Source organism: Canis lupus, chromosome 25 (genome assembly GCF_048164855.1).
Source record: "Canis lupus baileyi chromosome 25, mCanLup2.hap1, whole genome shotgun sequence".
NCBI classification, from domain to species: Eukaryota; Metazoa; Chordata; class Mammalia; order Carnivora; family Canidae; genus Canis; species Canis lupus.
In genome coordinates, this window is record NC_132862.1 from 40,539,168 (window position 1) to 40,559,940 (window position 20,773).

The 20,773-nt window shown below is 41.3% G+C and overlaps 1 protein-coding gene across 1 annotated transcript in view; it reads right to left on the minus strand.

Annotated features, from left to right (window-relative positions):
* Positions 1–7,249: 7,249 nt before the first annotated feature.
* Positions 7,250–20,773, minus strand: part of NDUFA9 (NADH:ubiquinone oxidoreductase subunit A9) — a 40,918-nt gene continuing 27,394 nt past the window's right edge. The window contains exons 9-11 of the mRNA XM_072799309.1: positions 18,428–18,523; positions 10,369–10,435; positions 7,250–7,546 (exon numbers count right to left, since the gene is read on the minus strand). Coding sequence (XP_072655410.1) covers positions 7,376–7,546; positions 10,369–10,435; positions 18,428–18,523 — 334 coding nt within the window. The 3' untranslated portion in view covers positions 7,250–7,375. The remainder of the gene's footprint in view (positions 7,547–10,368; positions 10,436–18,427; positions 18,524–20,773) is intronic.

The window sequence follows — 20,773 nt, forward strand, 5'->3', positions numbered from 1 at the left end:
ATAAATAAATAAATAAGATTTTTAAGGATTTTAAAGAAAAATTGAGACAAAAATTGTGCACTTTGGATACACTGGGAAAAATTTTTGTTTAATATATACTTTCACACTGGGACACCTGCACCCCAATATTCATAGCAGCGATGCCCACAGTAGCCAAACTATAAAAGGAGCCTCAATGGCCTTCGACAGATGAATGGATAAAGAAGATGTGGTCTACATATACAATAGAATATTACTCAGCCATCAGAAATGACAAATTCCCACATTTGCTTCGACATGGATGGAACTGTATTATGTTGAGTGAAGTAAGTCAATTGGAGAAGGACAATCATTATATGGTTTCATACATGGAATATAAGAAATAGTGAAATTTAAAAAAAAGAAATAGTGAAATTATAAAGGAAAGGAGGGGAACTGAGTGGGAAAAATTAGAAAGGGAGACAAACCATGAGAGACTCCTAACTCTGGGAAACAAAGGGTTGTAGAAGGGGAGGCGGAGGGTGGGGGGTAACTGGGTCATGGGCACTAGAGGGCATGTGATGAGATGAGCACTGGGTGTTATATGTTGGCAAATTGAATTTAAATTTTAAAAATAATAATATACACTTTCATACTACTACTATCAGCCCACACTGTTCTGGCCCTAATCCTCCATCTGTGCTCTGACTCCCACCCCTTCCACTTCCTCCAGAACCAGGAACCACAGACTACACAGGCATCACCCCAGCACATCAAGGTGCCTGTGTCTATGTACCTCCTAATCAAGAGGGCCTGGCCATTCGCTCAGCCTGACTAAACTTTGGACAGTCTTCTTCCTGACTCTAGGTCCCTGGCCTCCCTTAGAGTATTTTCTTTAGAAAACGTGTGAAGTCTTTCTCTGCCCCTTTGAGATGTACATAAATATTTTTAAAAAGCCCTTTGTCAATTTCACAACCCAGGAATGTCTTCCTCAAGTACCATCCCTTTGAAATATAATCATCAAGGAGATGGCACCCCTATGTTCCAGTCTCTGTAGAGGGGTAGGAGCCTAACTTGGTTGCCTTGCTCCAATCTGTAGAAGCACCTCCTGTCTTACAGTTAAGAACTGTTTATATTCCCTTTGGATAAAGCCAATAACAAACACTGATGACCTATGACCTCCTATGATCCTGGACCTCACAGAATCTAGATGGCCTAATGTCCTCAGGGCTTCTCCTCCAGCTCACCCCCAGCCCTTAAGAACCTGCCCACACTCAGCTTCAGTAGAGTTGAGCTTAGACTTAGTTCTGGTCTTTCACTTTGGTTGCAATAATCTTTTCAAAAACATCTCTCCCTAAGTCTGAATTTGCCTTTTTATTTGACATCCTTGAAACTTCTTCTTGCCAGATAGACTCACGTTAGAAAACCAGCTCAGCTACTTACTAATGCAGCAATTCACCTTTTCTAAGCCCCTATTTCCATTCTTTGGAAAACATGGATTACTCCCTTCCTCAGGAAAAGCACTATTAATTATGAAGTCAAGAAACCAATGGATGGACTCAGACCATCATGGTATTCCCTACTTAAGTGATACAGCTAAAGTTTACTGAGTGCTTACTATGTGCCAGGCTCAGCATTTTACATGCATTATTTCACTTAAGTCCTCACTGCAATGCCATGATGTAGACAGGTATTTATAGGTATTATTATCATCATCTTCATTTTATAGACAAGGAAATGGAGGCTGATAAAGAGAGGTTAGGTGATTTGTCCAAATCTCCAGCTGAAAAGTGCTGGAGTTCACCTTGGAAACCAAGTCTGTATAGAGCTGACCTGCTGAACCTCCAAAGTAAAGTTCACACTCCCCAGTCCTCCCTTCATAACACATGGACTCTGTCTCCCACAGATAACCACCTACTCCGTATGCCCCAGTGCATGTGCTCATGCTGTTCTCTTCATGCCAAGTGATTACTTCCTTCTCACCCAAACACACAAACAACAAACTCATGCACACTTAGATGTTTCTCAAGACAACTTTAAAATCCATTTTCTGTAGAATTTTCCCAAACCTTTCAGAAATAGCCTTTCCTTTAATACCCCAAGAACTCTTCACATATATCTTCATAAATGCTTCCATTATAGAATTTTTGTCATTAGGATAAAGTATGTGAGGTGACCTTAGAGACAAGCAAAGCCAAGGGAGATATACAGGAAGGCTAGGAAGAACATGAAAGGAATGTAGAGTAGGATCAGAACATAAATAGATTTGCGGGTTTACAGAGATATAATGATGAACATAAGTAAATTATAAAGGACAATGTTGTGATAAATGGGGGGTGGGGGGTGATATCAGCTGTGATGATCAAGTCATGTGCAACTTAAATCCAGAGAAAACAGGCTCCAAGCGCTCCCCCATAAGAGCATGATTTGAAGTCTTGACCAAAAAAAGGCCCTATAAATGAACACTCAGCTGGTTCCTCTTTACCATGAAAAGAACTGTCCTGGATATGAGTGTCCTAGATCTTGTGCCCAGGGCACCATCCCTGGTCACTTGCAATCTCCATACACCGAGAAGAGAATTCCAAAAGGTTTGGGATGGGACAAGTGCCTCCTTAGTTGGTAAAGGTCTTCCACCTCTGCAAGACTTAAAACCAAATACACAGAATGAGCACTTCAAACCTTGATTAATGTCTCATGTCAAATTTGGGAATAGCCTCTGCATATTTGGTACTGAAAGTATTTATAGCATTTAAGAATTTAGCATTTTAAAGACTAACAGATTCATCTTATCATTCCAGTTTCAAGTGTGTATTTTATTTATTTAGACTTTGGTTTTTAAGTTGAAAGGTAGGAGAATTTTGTGAAGTTTGTAAATAGTAACCGTAATTACCAGACTTTAATATTAGTATCTATATAATTAATTTATTAGCTTTGCTAGATTTGTTCAAGTATATAGGAAGGTTTTATATATTGCAAAACTTACATTGTAAAACTTAACAGAGAAAATAAATTATTACTTATAATTTATTATTTTTTAAATGAATTTAACTATCTCAGGAAATTTAAGTAAATAAATCATAAGAACTCCTTAAAACTAATTGCTGAATTCAATAAATTCATAATTAGAATTGTGGGTTGAATATAAAATTTTAAAAATTAGTTGATTATTTCAACAAATTATATAATTTGAAAATTTCTATACTGATAAAATGCCCTCCCAGAAACCTAGAAATCGATATTGAGGTACAATAACTACTACTTATGTGTCTGTTTCCTGCCACTGAACTATGAATTCATTGCATTGCATAGAAAGCATCCTTATATCCCCACCATCTAGCACAAGAATGGTGGGAAGGGTAAGTCATCCAACAGCTGATATTATCTGCTATCTGCCAGGACTGTGATAAGTGATTTATCCATATACTCTCAAGAAATCTTCATCATAACCTATTTACACAGTTGAGGGAGGGAAGAGTGACAACCCAGTCACACAGCTGGGGAGAGTCGGAGCCCAGGCTGAATCCAAGTTGACTTTGGGGCTGGATCTTCCCATATCTTTTACAGTATTAGTTGAATGGATGAAAATCTTTAATGGTGGGACTTCAGACAGTATTATTTGAGCTGAGGAGATGATATGCATGTGGTAGACATGGACATAAATTGTTCCATGTGGAAAAGTGACCAGGACAGAGGTAGAGGATCCAATTCCTGTGAACAATTTGAGAAGAGTGAAAAGGTGACAGAAAATATGAAGTCTGGAGAGAAGGAGATAAGCAATGGAGAGGAAGAAAATAGTTTGACTTCATTTAGAAGCATCAGGAAAAGAACTGTCTGGTTCATGATTTATTCATGGAGGCCCAGGGGATATTTCCTTCATGGTCAGTTGACTGTTGTGGCATTTTGATTTGGAGCTGAGGCACAATGCCAGGTAACCCAGATTAAGCAAACAGGATTCTCAAGAGCCAAGGAAAATTAAAGAGAAAATCTCTGGCACTTTCGTCTAAGGAAGAAGTATGAGACGACAAGCAAGGACAGCCCAAAAGAACAGTATCAGAAGGGTTGGCTAAAAGAGGTGAAACCCAGCAAAATCGCCCATAGAAGTTTGGTTATTGTGGTAATTCATGGCAAACCATGAATACTGAATAATAACTTACCTGACTAAAGTTAGCACCAGAGGTACTATGGTAGCTTTTTGCATTCTGAACTTCAAATGTGCACTCTACTGAAGAGTGTACTGTGGGGGAAGGAAATAAGAAGTCAACTCAGAAGGCTGAACCATGGTGTGCCATGGGCCTGCCTGATAGAAAAGCCAACAGAGAATGTTAGGTGCTTGTGTTGCACAACTGGCAGGCAAGGGAGGGAAACACTACATTTTTGCTCAAATGGTGTTCAGATTTTCAAATTAAACCACTGTCACCTTGCCTGAACCCATCCCTTGATCCCCAAGACAAGATTTCTGTGCATGCATCACAGCAATAGTTCTTAACAGGAGTGGGAAAGCCCCCTACGGGCATCTGGAAAACCTGTGGGTACCTCTGGTTATCACAATGACTGAGGGGCACCAGGAGCATTTAGTGGGCACACATCAGGAGTGGTAGGCTTACCACAGTGAATCACAACACAGCAAATGAGGAGTTGAAATACTTAGAATCTAACTCGGTTTTACAGATATAAGGGGCATCTGAAAGGGTTTAATATATGCTGCATTAAAAAAAAAAAGATTTTATTTACTTATTTATTTGAAAGGGAGAGCATGAAAGAGAGCAAGCAAGGGAGGTGGGCAGGGCAGAGGGAGAAACAGACTCTCTGCTGAGCAAGGAGTCTGATGTGGGGCTCGATCCCAGGACCCTAGGATCATTACCTAGACCAAGGCAGACACTTCATAAACTGAGCCACCCAGGCACCCCTAATGCTGCATTTCCTAAGAATGCAAGTACTATGAACCTGGGAAGGATCATATTTTCCTTTGTTCTGAATTTTACAAGAAGTTGTTCACTAAATACAGAAGCTGGTAAGCTGGTACAATGAACAGTGACAGTGCTCACCTATTTCAGTGACCAATACAACTCCTCCCCTGCAATGTCAGGCCAGTCTACATTTTTGCCCGGTGTGACTGCCCAGCTGAAGTGAGCAATTGAAAACTTCATTATGTTTTCAGTATGGCTGTCCGCACTTCGATACAATGGAGTCCATGTTGTTTTATTATGTACTACTTTCATTTCTTGTTGGTATTGAATAGGACATTGTATTTTGATTATATGTTAGATTAAAGTAGCTCTGACTTTCGTATAGGATAACAAAGGATGCATTAGGAAATATAAAAGGAGGCACTGGCCATGACAGGAAAAGAAACACTACCCTGACTGAATCATGGTTTTAGAGAAAGTAAGTATGTGGCACAATGAGTTATGATACAAATAAGAAATAGCACTGCTAGAACATGTAGATTCTGTAAGAGGAGATGCTGTACATTATAGAATTATCATTTCTTTTCAGATCACACCTACACATGTGTGCCTATCGGCTGGCTTGTCACCAACCAGGGTGTCATCCAAAATAACAAGTTATCTTAGCTAAAGACAAAAAGTGAAGCTGGAATTGGGCTCTTTTCCCTAGAGCATGATTCTCACATCTTAGTGTGCAGAAGAATAAATTGGCATGTTTAATAAAAATAAAATCACTAAGTCTTTTTTCTAGACATTCTGTTTAATAGGTCTAGGTAGGCCTCAGCCACTTGTGTCCCAGGAACGGCCCTACCCAGACGCAGCATTCCTGCACATTGGTGCTTTTCCACTAATTTACATGCACAACTTCCAGAGACCTTTCTAAAATGCAGATCCTGATCCAACAGGCAGGGCCTGGCATTCCCCATTTCTTTTCTTTTCTTTTTTTTCTTTCTTTTCTTTTCTTTCTTCTCTTCTTTTTCTTTCTTGCTTTTCTTTTCTTCCTTCCTTCCTCCTTTCTTCCTTTTCTTTCTTTCTTTCTTTCTTTCTTTCTTTCTTTCTTTCTTTCTTTCTTTCTTCTTTCTTTCTTTCTTTCTTCTTTCTTTCTTTCTCTTTCTTCTTTCTTTTCTTTCTTTCTTTTCTTCCTTTCCTTTCCTTTCCTTTCCTTTCCTTTCCTTTCCTTTCCTTTCCTTTCCTTTCCTTTCCTTTCCTTTTCTCTTTCTCTCTTTCTTTCTTTCATGAGCAGGGTGAGGGGGGAAGAGAGAGGGACAAGAGGACTCCCCGCTGAGCATAGAGCCTTGAGATGTGGCTAGATCTTGCAAGCCTGAGATCATGACCTGAGCTGAAATCAAGAGTCGGAGGCCTGACTGAGCCACTTAGGTGCCCCAGCACTCTGCATTTCTGACAAGCTCCCAGGTGGTCCATGACCACACCTGAATAGCACACTTCTGTCCATATAGGGGCAAAAGACTGAAGCATGCAGACAGGGCAGGTAGAGAGAACTCATCCTCAATGTTCATGCACCTTACTCTGTGAGGATGTGGTGGACATAACCATAACTGAACAGGGTTTTTGAGGACATTCCCATCCTACAGATCAAGTGGCTGCACTGAAGTGGAATGCAGTGACCAACCCTGGGTCACCTAAAATGGCAGCGTGTCAGCTTCACCAGAAATTACGTGAGTTCTTAATCATATGGCACTGAGGGATTTGCCTACACTACACCACATGTTCATGTGGATCTTGGCTGTGATGTTAACAACTTATATAAAAAGTTCTAATTCCTAAGCATCGGCATTACTGAAGAGAGGCTGTGGCACTGCCTCTGCACCAGAGATGATCCATCCACAACCACGGATCTGAAATCATCTCTTCATTTCCAAATGGCAGCAGGGCAAAGGCCTTGGGGAGTTCAGACACAAGCAGAGGTCTGTGGAATTACTGCAAGTAGTTTGAGAACTCATAGATACAGATGATGTTTTTACCTGTATGGACTATTTTCTTAAGTGTAGGCAGATGTCATTAAGATAAATTTTTTTAAAATACCTTAAATGTGAGTACGTGCAGATTAGTTATGCAACACTATATATTTTCTCAACTAATGGATATTAGTTGACAATCATACATCACCGGGGGATCATCACAATATTTTGATATTAAAAAGGGGTCTGTGTCTTCCAAAACATATGCCAGGAAAAGCCTGACAAAGGGAAATTCAAATCCCTCAAAATTTCAGAAAATAAATAATATATATGTCATTATTAAATACATATTTAAAGAAATTATGTTCAAATTCTAAATGACTGAATTTCTCATTTGACAAATGAAGACAGAAAGTTGCAGCAAAATTTATCCTCAGATGCTTTAATAGAGGGATCTTATTCACTATATACAGGATTCCCTGAAGAAAGTGGGCTAGTCACCAGCCAGGCAACCTGACTGACCACCAAAACTCCAGGGCATCACAGGGGCAGCTAAAAGTTGACAGTCTTGGCCGGCTTCACGTCTTCAATTTCGGACAACAGCCAGCGGTAAGTACGGTGGCGCCGCAGTACCTCAATGGCCTTGAGCTCCAGGGGTGAGGCCTGAATTCCCAGGTCTTCCAAGCCTGGCAGGTGAGGCAATATCATGTCTGTGATGTGAAGCTGTGGATACACAGAACCACGGAACTCTGAGAACTGACCAAGAACACAAAGCACTACCTCACCAAACCCTGAAATACTTAAGTGGCCCTAAGTTCTATTACCGAGACTTGTCTCCAAAGGACAGGTAGCTGGTTTTGATTCCTGGACCTCACCAAAAGTAGACCACAGGAAAAAAAGAGTTTCAGGGAAGGAAAAAGGCAAGGCCATCAAATATCAGCACAAAGGTCCCCAGCACTACCCACAAACATAGAACACTGGCTCCAGATTGAAACAGAAATCAATTTGCAATGGAGAAGCACCAGTCATCACTGTCAGGGTAGCTTCATGGGAGGTCCAGGAAGAAAATAAAATAGGGGCTAATGCAGAACCAGTCCCTTCCCCAATTCTCCCTTGTGCATGGGCTTTCTGCTTCCATTTGCACTGTTGAATTAAGGCGATAATTAGCATTGGTTCCTTGTTCATTAAGAGATAATCTTTGTGCTCCTACTGTACTTCACTTGGTTGCCTGATGCTCAGCAGAGATCTAAAACACCAAACCCATCTTGTTTGTAGAGAATGAGCTGGAGACTTCCACGATCCCAGACCACCCACAAGCATATGAAGAGAATCAACTTGCATATATGGCTGCACGCTCCTTCATCCTCCCCACCTGACAAAGTCTATAATTTTTACCAGAGGGCTGTGAGGCAGCCTCCAAATGCAAAGCCCATTCAGCCTAAAGTATCAACGCCTGCTCCATTATCAATGTAAGAGGTACATTCACATAAAATACATTCAAGTGTTCCGAGTCAGTCTTCCTATCTAATCTTTCATGAACATAGCAAGGATATCTTGAAAAAAGTCTCAGCTTTCCAGACATGGCCTGTCAGAGGGGAGGATAACACCTGCCCATTCACATTTGTTCCCTGAGGACTACTGTCCCATCTCCTCTATATTTTAATTTTTAGAGGATAATTTGGCTGTTTCTGTTGAGAAAAGGTCAATAGATCTTCAAAGGTAGAGATTACTTTGTATCCTTCCTCAAAACACTTCTACATGCAGTGTGGGAGACAGCAAGACAGAGAACCAGAGCTCTGGAATCCAACACAACTCTCTAGAGAGACAAGAGAGGCAGCCCGAGACTGATCAACAGAATGAGAAAGGAATAATTGACCTACTTAGATTAAGGTGGGCAGAGTGGAGATCTTTCTTTAAGCCAAATTGTCTAATACTATTACCTACATTTTTAGAATAAAAACTTGAAAAAAAGGGGGGGGCCTGGAGAGGCAGGAGTAGTAAGATCTGTCATATATTTTGAGGGCTGCCTGAATAATACTGGCTGATGGTCCACAGCTATGCTGCCCAATATAGTAGCCACTGGCCCAATATGGTAATTTTCTACTGAAATTTAATTAAAATTAAATAAACTTCAAATCTTATTTCTGCTAGTCATGTTGCTAGTTGCTTTGTTTTGAACACTGCAGATTACAGAACTTTCCATCACTGCAGGAAGTTATACTGGACTCTACTGGTTTAGACTGGTAAGAGAAAGGAACAAATTGAGGGAGAATTCCTAGATTTTTGGCTTGAGCAACAGAGAGAACAACGATCTCATTAATTAAGACAGCCCAGGAGAGAAGTAGGCTTGTAATTCTATTTATGGAGATCTATACGTTTCAGAAAACTGTGTGAGACCCAAATAGATGTAAGGGACTGCAACTGGGGAGGGTGGGGGACAGTTCAAAGATGGAGACAAAAATGCAGCCATGAGCTTGCAGGCAGCAGCTGGGGCAGGGAACATGGGGAGGGTCATTCAGAGAATGAGCAGAGATACATAAAAGGCTAAGGGCTGGGTCCCCTCAGGGAGAGGGGGGTAAACCAGGAAGGGAAACCAAAAGGCAGGGTCAAGTGAGACAAGGAAGAGCAAGGGAATATGGGGACAGCCAGAGAACAAACTGGCAAATGAGGGTTCAGGGAGAGAAGTGGTGATCATAGATAGTCTGGAAAAGAGCAGTTTGTGGGGAGAAACAGGTGGAAAACCCTGAACAGAGTAGGTGAGAAAGACTGAGGGAAGCAGAGGGTTGCTGCAGGGAAGAGGAGAGCCCCCTGCCCTGCCCAGCCCTGTGCCCCTTGCCCCCAGGCCTGTCCCCATTGCCCCGCCCTTCTGTTTGTGCCCCTCCCCCAATTTCATTAAAGATTTCATGAAATGTTAAAAAAAAAAAAAAAAAAAAAAAAAGACTGAGGGAAGCAACTGTTAACAGCAGGAATAGACAGCTCTTGGGCAGCCTGGGTGGCTCAGTGGTTTAGCACCGCCTTCAGCCCAGGGCGTGATCCTGGAGACCCGCATTGGGATCCCTGCAGGGAGCCTGCTTCTACCTCTGCCTGTGTCTCTGCCTCTCTCTCTCTCTCTCTCTCTCTCTCTCTCTCACTCTATCTCATGGATAAATAAATAAAATCTTAAAAAAAAAAAAAAAAGGAATAGACAGCTCTTCTGAAGAGTTATGACCCAAATGGACACAGACAAACAGGATGGTAGCTGGAAGGGACAAGAGAGAAGAAAGGGTTTTGTTTTTGAAAAACTAGAGCCTAGGGCATGTCTGTGTGCTGCTGGAATGATCCAGCAGAGAAGGAAAACAGGTGAAGTCTGAGAGAAGCTGAGGAACACCCCCAGAGCTGGAGCAGGAGGTGGGGTACATTTCATGGCCCAAGCCTCAGGGCTTGCCTCATATAGAAGGATAATAGACAAGATCATGAAAATAACCTAAGCCAGCAAACAAAATCAATTCTGACTTATCCATCTCTGTAGGTACCTGCCCAGGCAGATGTTCATCACACATACTCACCCGCTCCACTTTATCCCTTGTTGTCCAGGGTTCAAATGGACTCATTTCGAAGAGTCGTGCCACCCACCTAGAAAAAGGAATAAATACGGCACATATGGTAAGGGTCTCCAGACGTAATACTCAAGCTAACCTGCAGGATGCACCAGGGGAAAAGCTGCTGTAGAGGCAGGCGTTCACTGATTTCTCTGTTTTGTTTGTTTTGTTTTGTCTTTAAGAAAATAACCGGAGGAGGGGCAAGATGGCTGAAGAGTAGGGTCCCCAAATCACCTGTCCCCACCAAATTACCTAGATAACCTTCAAATCATCCTGAAAATCTACGAATTCGACCTGAGATTTAAAGAGAGACCAGCTGGAATGCTACAGTGAGAAGAGTTCGTGCTTCTATCAAGGTAGGAAGACGGGGGAAAAGAAATAAAGAAACAAAAGGCATCCAAGGTGGAGGGGCCCCGCAAGGAGCGGGGCTGAGGCCGGGGCGAGTGCCCCCAGGACAGGAGAGCCCCGTCCCTGAGAAGCAGGAGCTTCACCAATCTTCCCTGGCAGAAAGGCGCCCGCAGGGAGTTAGAGCAGGACCCCAGGAGGGCGGGGATGCCCTCGGGCTCCCTGGGACAGTAACAGACACCTGCGCCCCAGGAGAGTGCACCACACCCCGCGGCCGAGCTCCCTAAAAGACTGCAGCGTGCACGGCTGGACCTGGAGCAGCTCAGAGGGGCTCGGGCTGCGGCTCCTTGGAGGCAGCTGCGCGGCTGGGAGCCCGAATCCAACAGCGCAGGCTCCGGAGCACAGGGCGCCGGGACACAGCCCAGGATCCGGCCTCCCCGGGACAGGCAGAGGCCTGGAGGGCCCAGGACAGCAAGGACGCTCCTGCCCCGAGCTGAGCAGATCAGCGGCCCCGCCCCGGAACCTCCAGGCCCTGCAGACGGAGAGCTCCAGAGTTACTGCGGGAGCTGAATCCAGGGCTCCAGAGCTGGCCCCGCCACTGGGGTTGTTCCTCCTGGGGCCTCACGGGGTAAACAACCCCCACTGAGCCCTGCACCAGGCAGGGGCACAGCAGCTCCCCCAAGTACTAACACCTGAAAATCAGCACAACAGGCCCCTCCCAGAGAAGACCAGCTAGACGGACAAGTTCCAGGGGAAGTCAAGGGACTTAAAGTATACAGAATCAGAAGATACTGCCCCGTGTTTTTTTTTTCTTTTTGATTTCTGTTTGCTTCCCCCACCCTTTTTTTTCCTTTCTTTCTTTTTCTTTCTCTTTTTCTTCTCTTTTTTTCTTCCTTTTTTCTTTTTCTGTTTTCTTTCCTTCTTTCTCTCTTTTTCTCCTTTTCCCAATACAACTTGTTTTTGGCCACTCTGCACTGAGCAAAATGACTAAAAGGAAAACCTCACCTCAAAAGAAAGAATCAGAAACAGTCCTCTCTCCCACAGAGTTACAAAATCTGGATTACAATTCAATGTCAGAAAGCCAATTCAGAAGCACTATCATACAGCTACTGGTGGCTCTAGAAAAAAGCATAAAGGACTCAAGAGACTTCATGACTGCAGAATTTAGATCCAATCAGGCAGAAATTAAAAATCAATTTAATGAGATGCAATCCAAACTAGAAGTCCTAACGACGAGGGTTAACGAGGTGGAAGAACGAGTAAGTGACATAGAAGACAAGTTGATGGCAAAGAGGGAAACTGAGGAAAAAAGAGACAAACAATTAAAAGACCATGAGGATAGATTAAGGGAAATAAACGACAGCCTGAGAAAGAAAAACCTACGTTTAACTGGGGTTCCCGAGGGCGCCAAAAGGGACAGAGGGCCAGAATATGTATTTGAACAAATCATAGCTAAAAACTTTCCTAATCTGGGAAGGAAAACAGGCATTCAGATCCAGGAAATAGAGAGATTCCCCCCCCTAAAATCAATAAAAACCGTTCAACACCTCGACATCTAATAGTTAAGCTTGCAAATTCCAAAGATAAAGAGAAGATCCTTAAAGCAACAAGAGACAAGAAATCCCTGACTTTTATGGGGAGGAGTATTAGGGTAACAGCAGACCTCTCCACAGAGACCTGGCAGGCCAGAAAGGGCTGGCAGGATATATTCAGGGTCCTAAATGAGAAGAATATGCAACCAAGAATACTTTATCCAGCAAGGCTCTCATTCAAAATGGAAGGAGAGATAAAGAGCTTCCAAGACAGGCAGCAACTGAAAGAATATGTGACCTCCAAACCAGCTCTGCAAGAAATTTTAAGGGGGACTCTTAAAATTCCCCTTTAAGAAGAAGTTCAGTGGAACAATCCACAAAAACAAGGACTCAATAGATACCATGATGACACTAAACTCATATCTGTCGAAAGTAACTCTGAACGTGAACGGGCTTAATGACCCCATCAAAAGGCACAGGGTTTCAGACTGGATAAAAAAGCAGGACCCATCTATTTGCTGTCTACAAGAGACTCATTTTAGACAGAAGGACACCTATAGCCTGAAAATAAAAGGTTGGAGAACCATTTACCATTCAAATGGTCCTCAAAAGAAAGCAGGGGTAGCCATCCTTATATCAGATAAACTAAAATTTACCCCGAAGACTGTAGTGAGAGACGAAGAGGGATACTATATCATACTTAAAGGATCTATCCAACAAGAGGACTTAACAATCCTCAATATATATGCCCCGATTGTGGGAGCTGCCAAATATTTAAATCAATTAATAACCAAAGTGAAGAAATACTTAGATAATAATACACTTATACTTGGTGACTTCAATGTAGATCTTTCTATACTTGATAGGTCTTCTAAGCACAACATCTCCAAAGAAACGAGAGCTTTAAAGTATTTCTTTTATTTTTATTTATTTATGATAGTCACACAGAGAGAGAGAGAGAGGCAGAGACATAGGCAGAGGGAGAAGCAGGCTCCATGCACCGGGAGCCCGACATGGGATTCGATCCCGGGTCTCCAGGATCGCGCCCTGGGCCAAAGGCAGGCGCTAAACTGCTGAGCCACCCAGGGATCCTGAAACGAGAGCTTTAAATGATACACTGGACCAGATGTATTTCACAGATATCTATAGAACTTTACATCCAAACTCAACTGAATACACATTTTTCTCAAGTGCACATGAAACTTTCTCCAGAATAGACCACATACTGGGTCACAAATCGGGTCTGAACCGATACCAAAAGATTGGGATCGTCCCCTGCATATTCTCAGACCATAATGCCTTGAAATTAGAACTAAATCACAACAGGAAGTTTGGAAGGACCTCAAACACGTGGAGGTTAAGGACCATCCTGCTAAAAGATAAAAGGGTCAACCAGGAAATTAAGGAAGAATTAAAAAGATTCATGGAAACTAATGAGAATGAAGATACAATCATTCAAAATCTTTGGGATGCAGCAAAAGCAGTCCTAAGGGGGAAATACATCGCAATACAAGCATCCATTCAAAAACTGGAAAGAACTCAAATACAAAAGCTAACCTTACACATAAAGGAGCTAGAGAAAAAACAGCAAATAGATCCTACACCCAGCAGAAGAAGAGAGTTAATTAAGATTCGAGCAGAACTCAACGAAATCGAGACCAGCAGAACTGTGGAACAGATCAACAGAACCAGGAGTTGGTTCTTTGAAAGAATTAATAAGATAGATAAACCATTAGCCAGCCTTATTAAAAAGAAGAGAGAGAAGACTCAAATTAATAAAATCATGAATGAGAAAGGAGAGATCACTACCAACAACAAGGAAATACAAACAATTTTAAAAACATATTATGAACAGCTATACGCCAATAAATTAGGCAATCTAGAAGAAATGGACGCATTCCTGGGAAGCCACAAACTACCAAAACTGGAACAGGAAGAAATAGAAAACCTGAACAGGCCAATAACCAGGGAGGAAATTGAAGCAGTCATCAAAAACCTCCCAAGACACAAGAGTCCAGGGCCAGATGGCTTCCTAGGGGAATTCTATCAAATGTTTAAAGAAGAAACCATACCTATTCTCCTAAAGCTGTTTGGAAAGATAGAAAGAGATGGAGTACTTCCAAATTCGTTCTACGAGGCCAGCATCACCTCAATTCCAAAACCAAACAAAGACCCAACCAAAAAGGAGAATTACAGACCAATATCCCTGATGAACATGGATGCAAAAATTCTCAACAAGATACTGGCCAATAGGATCCAACAGTACATTAAGAAAATTATTCACCATGACCAAGTAGGATTTATCCCCGGGACACAAGGCTGGTTCAACTCGTAAAACAATCAATGTGATTCATCATATCAGCAAGAGAAAAAGCAAGAACCATATGAGCCTCTCATTAGATGCAGAGAAAGCATTTGACAAAATACAGCATCCATTCCTGATCAAAACTCTTCAGAGTGTAGGGATAGAGGGAACATTCCTCAACATCTTAAAAGCCATCTACGAAAAGCCCACAGCAAATATCATTCTCAATGGGGAAGCACTGGGAGCCTTTCCCCTAAGATCAGGAACAAGACAGGGATGTCCACTCTCACCACTGCTATTCAACATAATACTGGAAGTCCTAGCCTCAGCAATCAGACAACAAAAAGACATTAAAGGCATTCAAAGTGGCAAAGAAGAAGTCAAACTCTCCCTCTTCACTGATGACATGATACTCTACATAGAAAACCCAAAAGCCTCCACCCCAAGATTGCTAGAACTCATACAGCAATTTGGCAGTGTGGCAGGATACAAAATCAATGCCCAGAAATCAATGGCATTTCTATACACTAACAATGAGACTGAAGAAAGAGAAATTAAGGAGTCAATCCCATTTACAATTGCACCCAAAAGCATAAGATACCTAGGAATAAACCTAACCAAAGAGGTAAAGGATCTATACCCTAAAAACTATAGAACACTTCTGAAAGAAATTGAGGAAGACACAAAGAGATGGAAAAATATTTCATGCTCATGGATTGGCAGAATTAATATTGTGAAAATGTCAATGTTACCCAGGGCAATTTACATGTTTAACGCAATCCCTATCAAAATACCATGGACTTTCTTCAGAGTTAGAACAAATTATTTTAAGATTTGTGTGCAATCAGAAAAGACCCCGAATAGCCAGGGGAATTTTAAAAAAGAAAACCATATCTAGGGCATCACAATGCCAGATTTCAGGTTGTACTACAAAGCTGTGGTCATCAAGACAGTGTGGTACTGGCACAAAAACAGACACATAGATCAATGGAACAGAATAGAGAACCCAGAAGTGGACCCTGAACTTTATGGTCAACTAATATTCGATTAAGGAGGAAAGCCTATTCACTGGAAGAAAGACAGTCTCTTCCATAAATGGTGCTGGGAAAATTGGACATCCACATGCAGAAGAATGAAACTAGACCACTCCCTTGCACCATACACAAAGATAAACTCAAAATGGATGAAAGATCTAAATGTGAGACAAGAGTCCATCAAAATCCTAGAGGAGAACACAGGCAACACCCTTTTTGAACTCAGTCACAGTAACTTCTTGCAAGATACATCCAGGAAGGCAAAAGAAACAAAAGCAAAAATGAACTATTGGGACTTCATCAAGATAAGAAGCTTTTGCACAGCAAAAGAAACAGTCAACAAAACTAAAAGACAACCTGCAGAATGGGAGAAGATAATTGCAAATGACGTATCAGATAAAGGGCTAGTTTCCAAGATCTATAAAGAACTTCTTAAACTCAACACCAAAGAAACAAACAATCCAATCATGAAATGGGCAAAAGACATGAACAGAAATCTCACAGAGGAAGACATAGACATGGCCAACAAGCACATGAGAAAATGCTCTGCATCACTTGCCATCAGGGAAATACAAATCAAAACCACAATGAGAGACCACCTCACACCAGTGAGAATGGGGAACATTAACAAGGCAGGAAACAACAAATGTTGGAGAGGATGCGGAGAAAAGGGAACCCTCTTGCACTGTTGGTGGGAATGTGAACTGGTGCAGCCACTCTGGAAAACTGTGTGGAGGTTCCTCAAAGAGTTAAAAATAGACCTGCCCTACGACCCAGCAATTGCACTGTTGGGGATTTACCCCAAAGATTCAGATGCAATGAAATGCCGGGACACCTGCACCCCGATGTTTATAGCAGCAATGTCCACAACAGCCAAACTGTGGAAGGAGCCTCGGTGTCCATCAAAAGATCAATGGATAAAGAAGCTGTGGTCTATGTATACAATGGAATATTACTCAGCCATTAGAAATGACAAATACCCACCATTTGCTTCAACGTGGATGGAACTGGAGGGTATTATGCTGAGTGAAGTAAGTCAATCGGAGAAGGACAAACATTATATGTTCTCATTCATTTGGGGAATATAAATAATAGTGAAAGGGAATAGAAGGGAAGGGAGAAGAAATGTGTGGGAAATATCAGAAAGGGAGACAGAACATAAAGACTCCTAACTCTGGGAAACGAACTAGGGGTGGTGGAAGGGGAGGAGGGCGGGGGGGGGGGGGTGAATGGGTGACAGGCACTGAGGGGGGCACTTGACGGGATGAGCACTGGGTGTTATTCTGTATGTTGGCAAATTGAACACCAATAAAAAATAAATTCATTATAAAAAAAAAAAAGAAAAGAACCAATATCCTGATACCACTACCTGTGAAGCTACCTTTCCTTTCAAGCTAACCTAGCCTGCCTGCCCTAACTGGTGGCAATCCTATTCTCTACAGAATTGAAAACTAAAATGAAGTCATTACTACCAACAAAACAAACACTAAGTATCCAACTTCCATAGAAGTCAGTACAATCTGATCTAATCTAAGACTCGGACATTCAAATAAGCTTTGTTAAGGATGCAGAGCAAGCTGAGTAGTACACAAGATATAAATTGTAATCCTTAAAAGCAGGGGCCCCAAGGGAACCAAAAAAATTCAAAGGTAAGGAGAAGCCTAAGACATGTGATTCAAATCAGGAAACAAACATTAAACAACAGGACGGGAGAGCTGCCTGCCTCACTTAATGCCATCTGTCCATTCTTACTGAAAACAGTTTTCTTTATCTGCCACCAAGTTCCCATTAAGTATCCTCGGGCAGTGGTTTTCAGCCTGCAGCCAGGCTCCCACAGAGCACTGGGGGCGAAGGCTGGAAGTACATGCTCTGAGTATCACCCATCACTATAGTTAGACCAGCTCTGCTGGTATCTGATTTACCTAGTTGGCCTTTAGTGGGTCACTGAACATGAGGTTCCACAGCTTTTTAAAAACTTAAAAACACCATTCCAATGTGCATAAAAAAGTGAAAAAGGAAGCTGAAGATTGATCAAAATTTCTCCAGGAACATACACAGTCTCAGATTTCAAACAACCTGACCCAACAACACTTTACTGATACCTGTGTTAGATCCCAAGCTTTCTGATGATCTAGTGTAATATCTTGAGTCCCTAAGTGCATTGCCTCAGACATAGTAGGCATTCAAGATATATTTATTGAACGAGTGCAGGGGTAAAGTGCCACGTTGGTTTTTAAGTCAATCCCTGACAAACTGGATGTGAAAGTCTCCCAGACCAGACCACTAGCATGTGACACGATTCTGAGATTCTAAACCTGCAAAGGGAAGAAGTGAACCAAGAAGCAGGCCAAGAAGAAAGAAGATACGGCAACCACAGGTCAAGTCTGATCAACCCAGCTCCTTTCCCCAACTGCATGATCATACTGGTTTAATAAAGAAGGATCCCTTTCCCACATCTAGGTGATGGCATGAAAAGAGAGGGAAATCTAATTGCTCCTTTATACAACCTGCCGAGCAAGACACTTCTCTAAATTAAAATTAAGTGGTTTCTAATGAGAGAATTTGAAGAGCTGCAGAGTGATCTCTTAACACATTTTCTTCTCATCCACACGAATCCACATTTCCCTTTCTTAGACACCTCTGGATCTGTCCTAGACTTAAGATCAAGACATCAGGAGTGCCTCCTAGTTAGAGATTCAGAGGCTCTACTGTAATGAACATACTCCCTATAATCCTAAATGAGAGCATTACAAACAAATGTATCAAGTTAGCTCTATTTTAGAAGGCATAAAAAGAAATGCTTTACTTACCGATAGGCAAAATGTGGCAAAGGGTACGGCAGGAAGGGTCTGTGAGCCATAGCAAAGACATATTGCACCAGGTCAAAAAGAAGGTACCGATTGGGCCTATAAAAAGAAAATTACAGTTCTTCAAATTATTTGCTCCTTACAAATTTTCTTTTTAAATTTAACAAGATAGGGGGATCCCTGGGTGGCTCAGTGGTTTAGCGCCTGCCTTCAGGCCAGGGCATGATCCTGGAGTCCCAGGATCGAGTCTCACATCGGGCTCACTACATGGAGCCTGCTTCTCCCTCTGCCTGTGTCTCTGCCTCTTTCTCTTTCTCTGTGTCTCTCATGAATAGATAAATAAAATCTTTTAAAATAAATAAATAATTAAATTTAACAAGATAGCATTTTCCTTATGAAAGAGAAAACATATGCACTGCAGTAAATACAGATTGGCACAAAGAAAACTCACCCATAATCCCATCAAAGACAATGCTAATATACTTAATGTAGCCTTCTTATCCCCTTACATATGCACATTTTTTTTTGCTTTTATAAATGTAAGATTACAGAGGTCATCTTATTCTGTAATGTCTTTTATTTAACACTGAATCCCAATCACCTTTTTATGTCACTCAATATTCTAGTGCATGTTTAACAATCACATAAATTGTATTGTGTGTAATAATAACTATTTGATAAAATGCCAGTTTGGGGAGGATATTTAAGCTATTAAAAATATTTTTTTCCCAAAAAAAAAAAATATTTTTTCCCTTTATAAGATCATGCTTTAATGAACAACTTATAGTAAACATTTTTATAGTAAATATTTGTACTTATCCATAACTATATATTTATGATGTATTCTATAAGTGGAACTGGCACAGAGTATGCTTGAAAATTTTAAGGCTTTTATTGAATGCTTCCCAACTGCCTTCCAAAAACGTCGTATCAGTTCACATAAAATGCTAGCAGCCCCCTCACCAAAAATGAGTTTAGTCATAAAAATAGGCAAATAAAACTGTGACAATCTTCTAGGTAAAAAAGGTACCTCAATATTCTAATTTGCATTACTGTAATCCTGGAGATTAATTTTTTCTTTTTCTTTTTAAATATTTTATTTACTTATTCATGAGAGAAGCAGAGACACAGGCAGAGGAAGAAGCAGGCTCCCTGAGGGAGCCCGGTGTGGGACTCGATCCCAGGACCCCAGGATCACGACCTGAGCCAAAGGCAGATGCTCAACTGCTGAGCCATCCAGGCATCCCTAATTGGTTTTTCTTGATATAGTTTTGGCTACATATACTTCTTTCTTTCCTCTCTTTCCTCCTTAAGTTCTGTCTATAAAGAATGATTTGTAAGAATTCTTTATATTTTAATGATTCCGTTGGCAATATTTTTTACTGTTTGTATTTTGCTTTATAATGTTTGTTTTGTGACATATATAAGTTTAAACATTTCACTTAAACAAAAGTTCTGATTTATTTTATGGTTTGATTTCATATTTAGAAAATCCTTCTATAGTCACCAGTGACATAAATTCCCACATATTTTTTCTTTTTAAGATTTTACTTATTTGAGAGAGAGAGAGAGCACAACAAAGGGGAGGTCAGAGGGAGAAACAGACTCCCTGCTCAGCAGGGAGCCTGATGCAGGGCTCAATTCTGGGACTCCAGGGTCATGACCCGAGCCAAAGGCAGACGCTTAACCAACTGAGCCATCCGACATATTTTTTCTAACGTTTTGGGGTTCTTTAATCCATAACATATGTTCCTTTTGCAAGCTATTTTTGTAATGATATAAAGTAAAGATATAATACCATTTACTGAATAATCTACCCTTTCCCCATATTTTGAAATGTCACATACTGTATTCTTTATTCTTACATGCTTGAGACTGCTTCTAGATTTTCTATTCCACAGACCTGAATAGTTTTGTACTGGTACAACCTCGCTTTAATAATTATTATTGCTTATAATACATTTTAATATCTCTTCACCTGTTTTTGCCTGGTCCCCTTTGCCTCAGAAAGCCTATGAGAGCTGAAAGTTAGAGGAGTATGATTCAATGAGACACTCCTCACTCTGACATTTCAGCAAACAAAAACAAAAAACATGAAAACGTCAGCCAGGGGAACTATCAGACAAAGGCCTTAGATAGCTTCCTTCAAGTTCCAGAAGGATGTGGAAGAAGCACTATAGGGCATATACACTATGCCAAAGAACAATCTGTAATCTTTACAAAGACAAGCAGTATCAGTATCAAGGGTAAATTAATTATATGTAAAAGGCTCTTCAGCTTCTCTGAAGCACTCTGTGTTCCATTAACTGTGACTCAAAGACCGGTTCAAGTGCCTCTGCTCACAGAGAA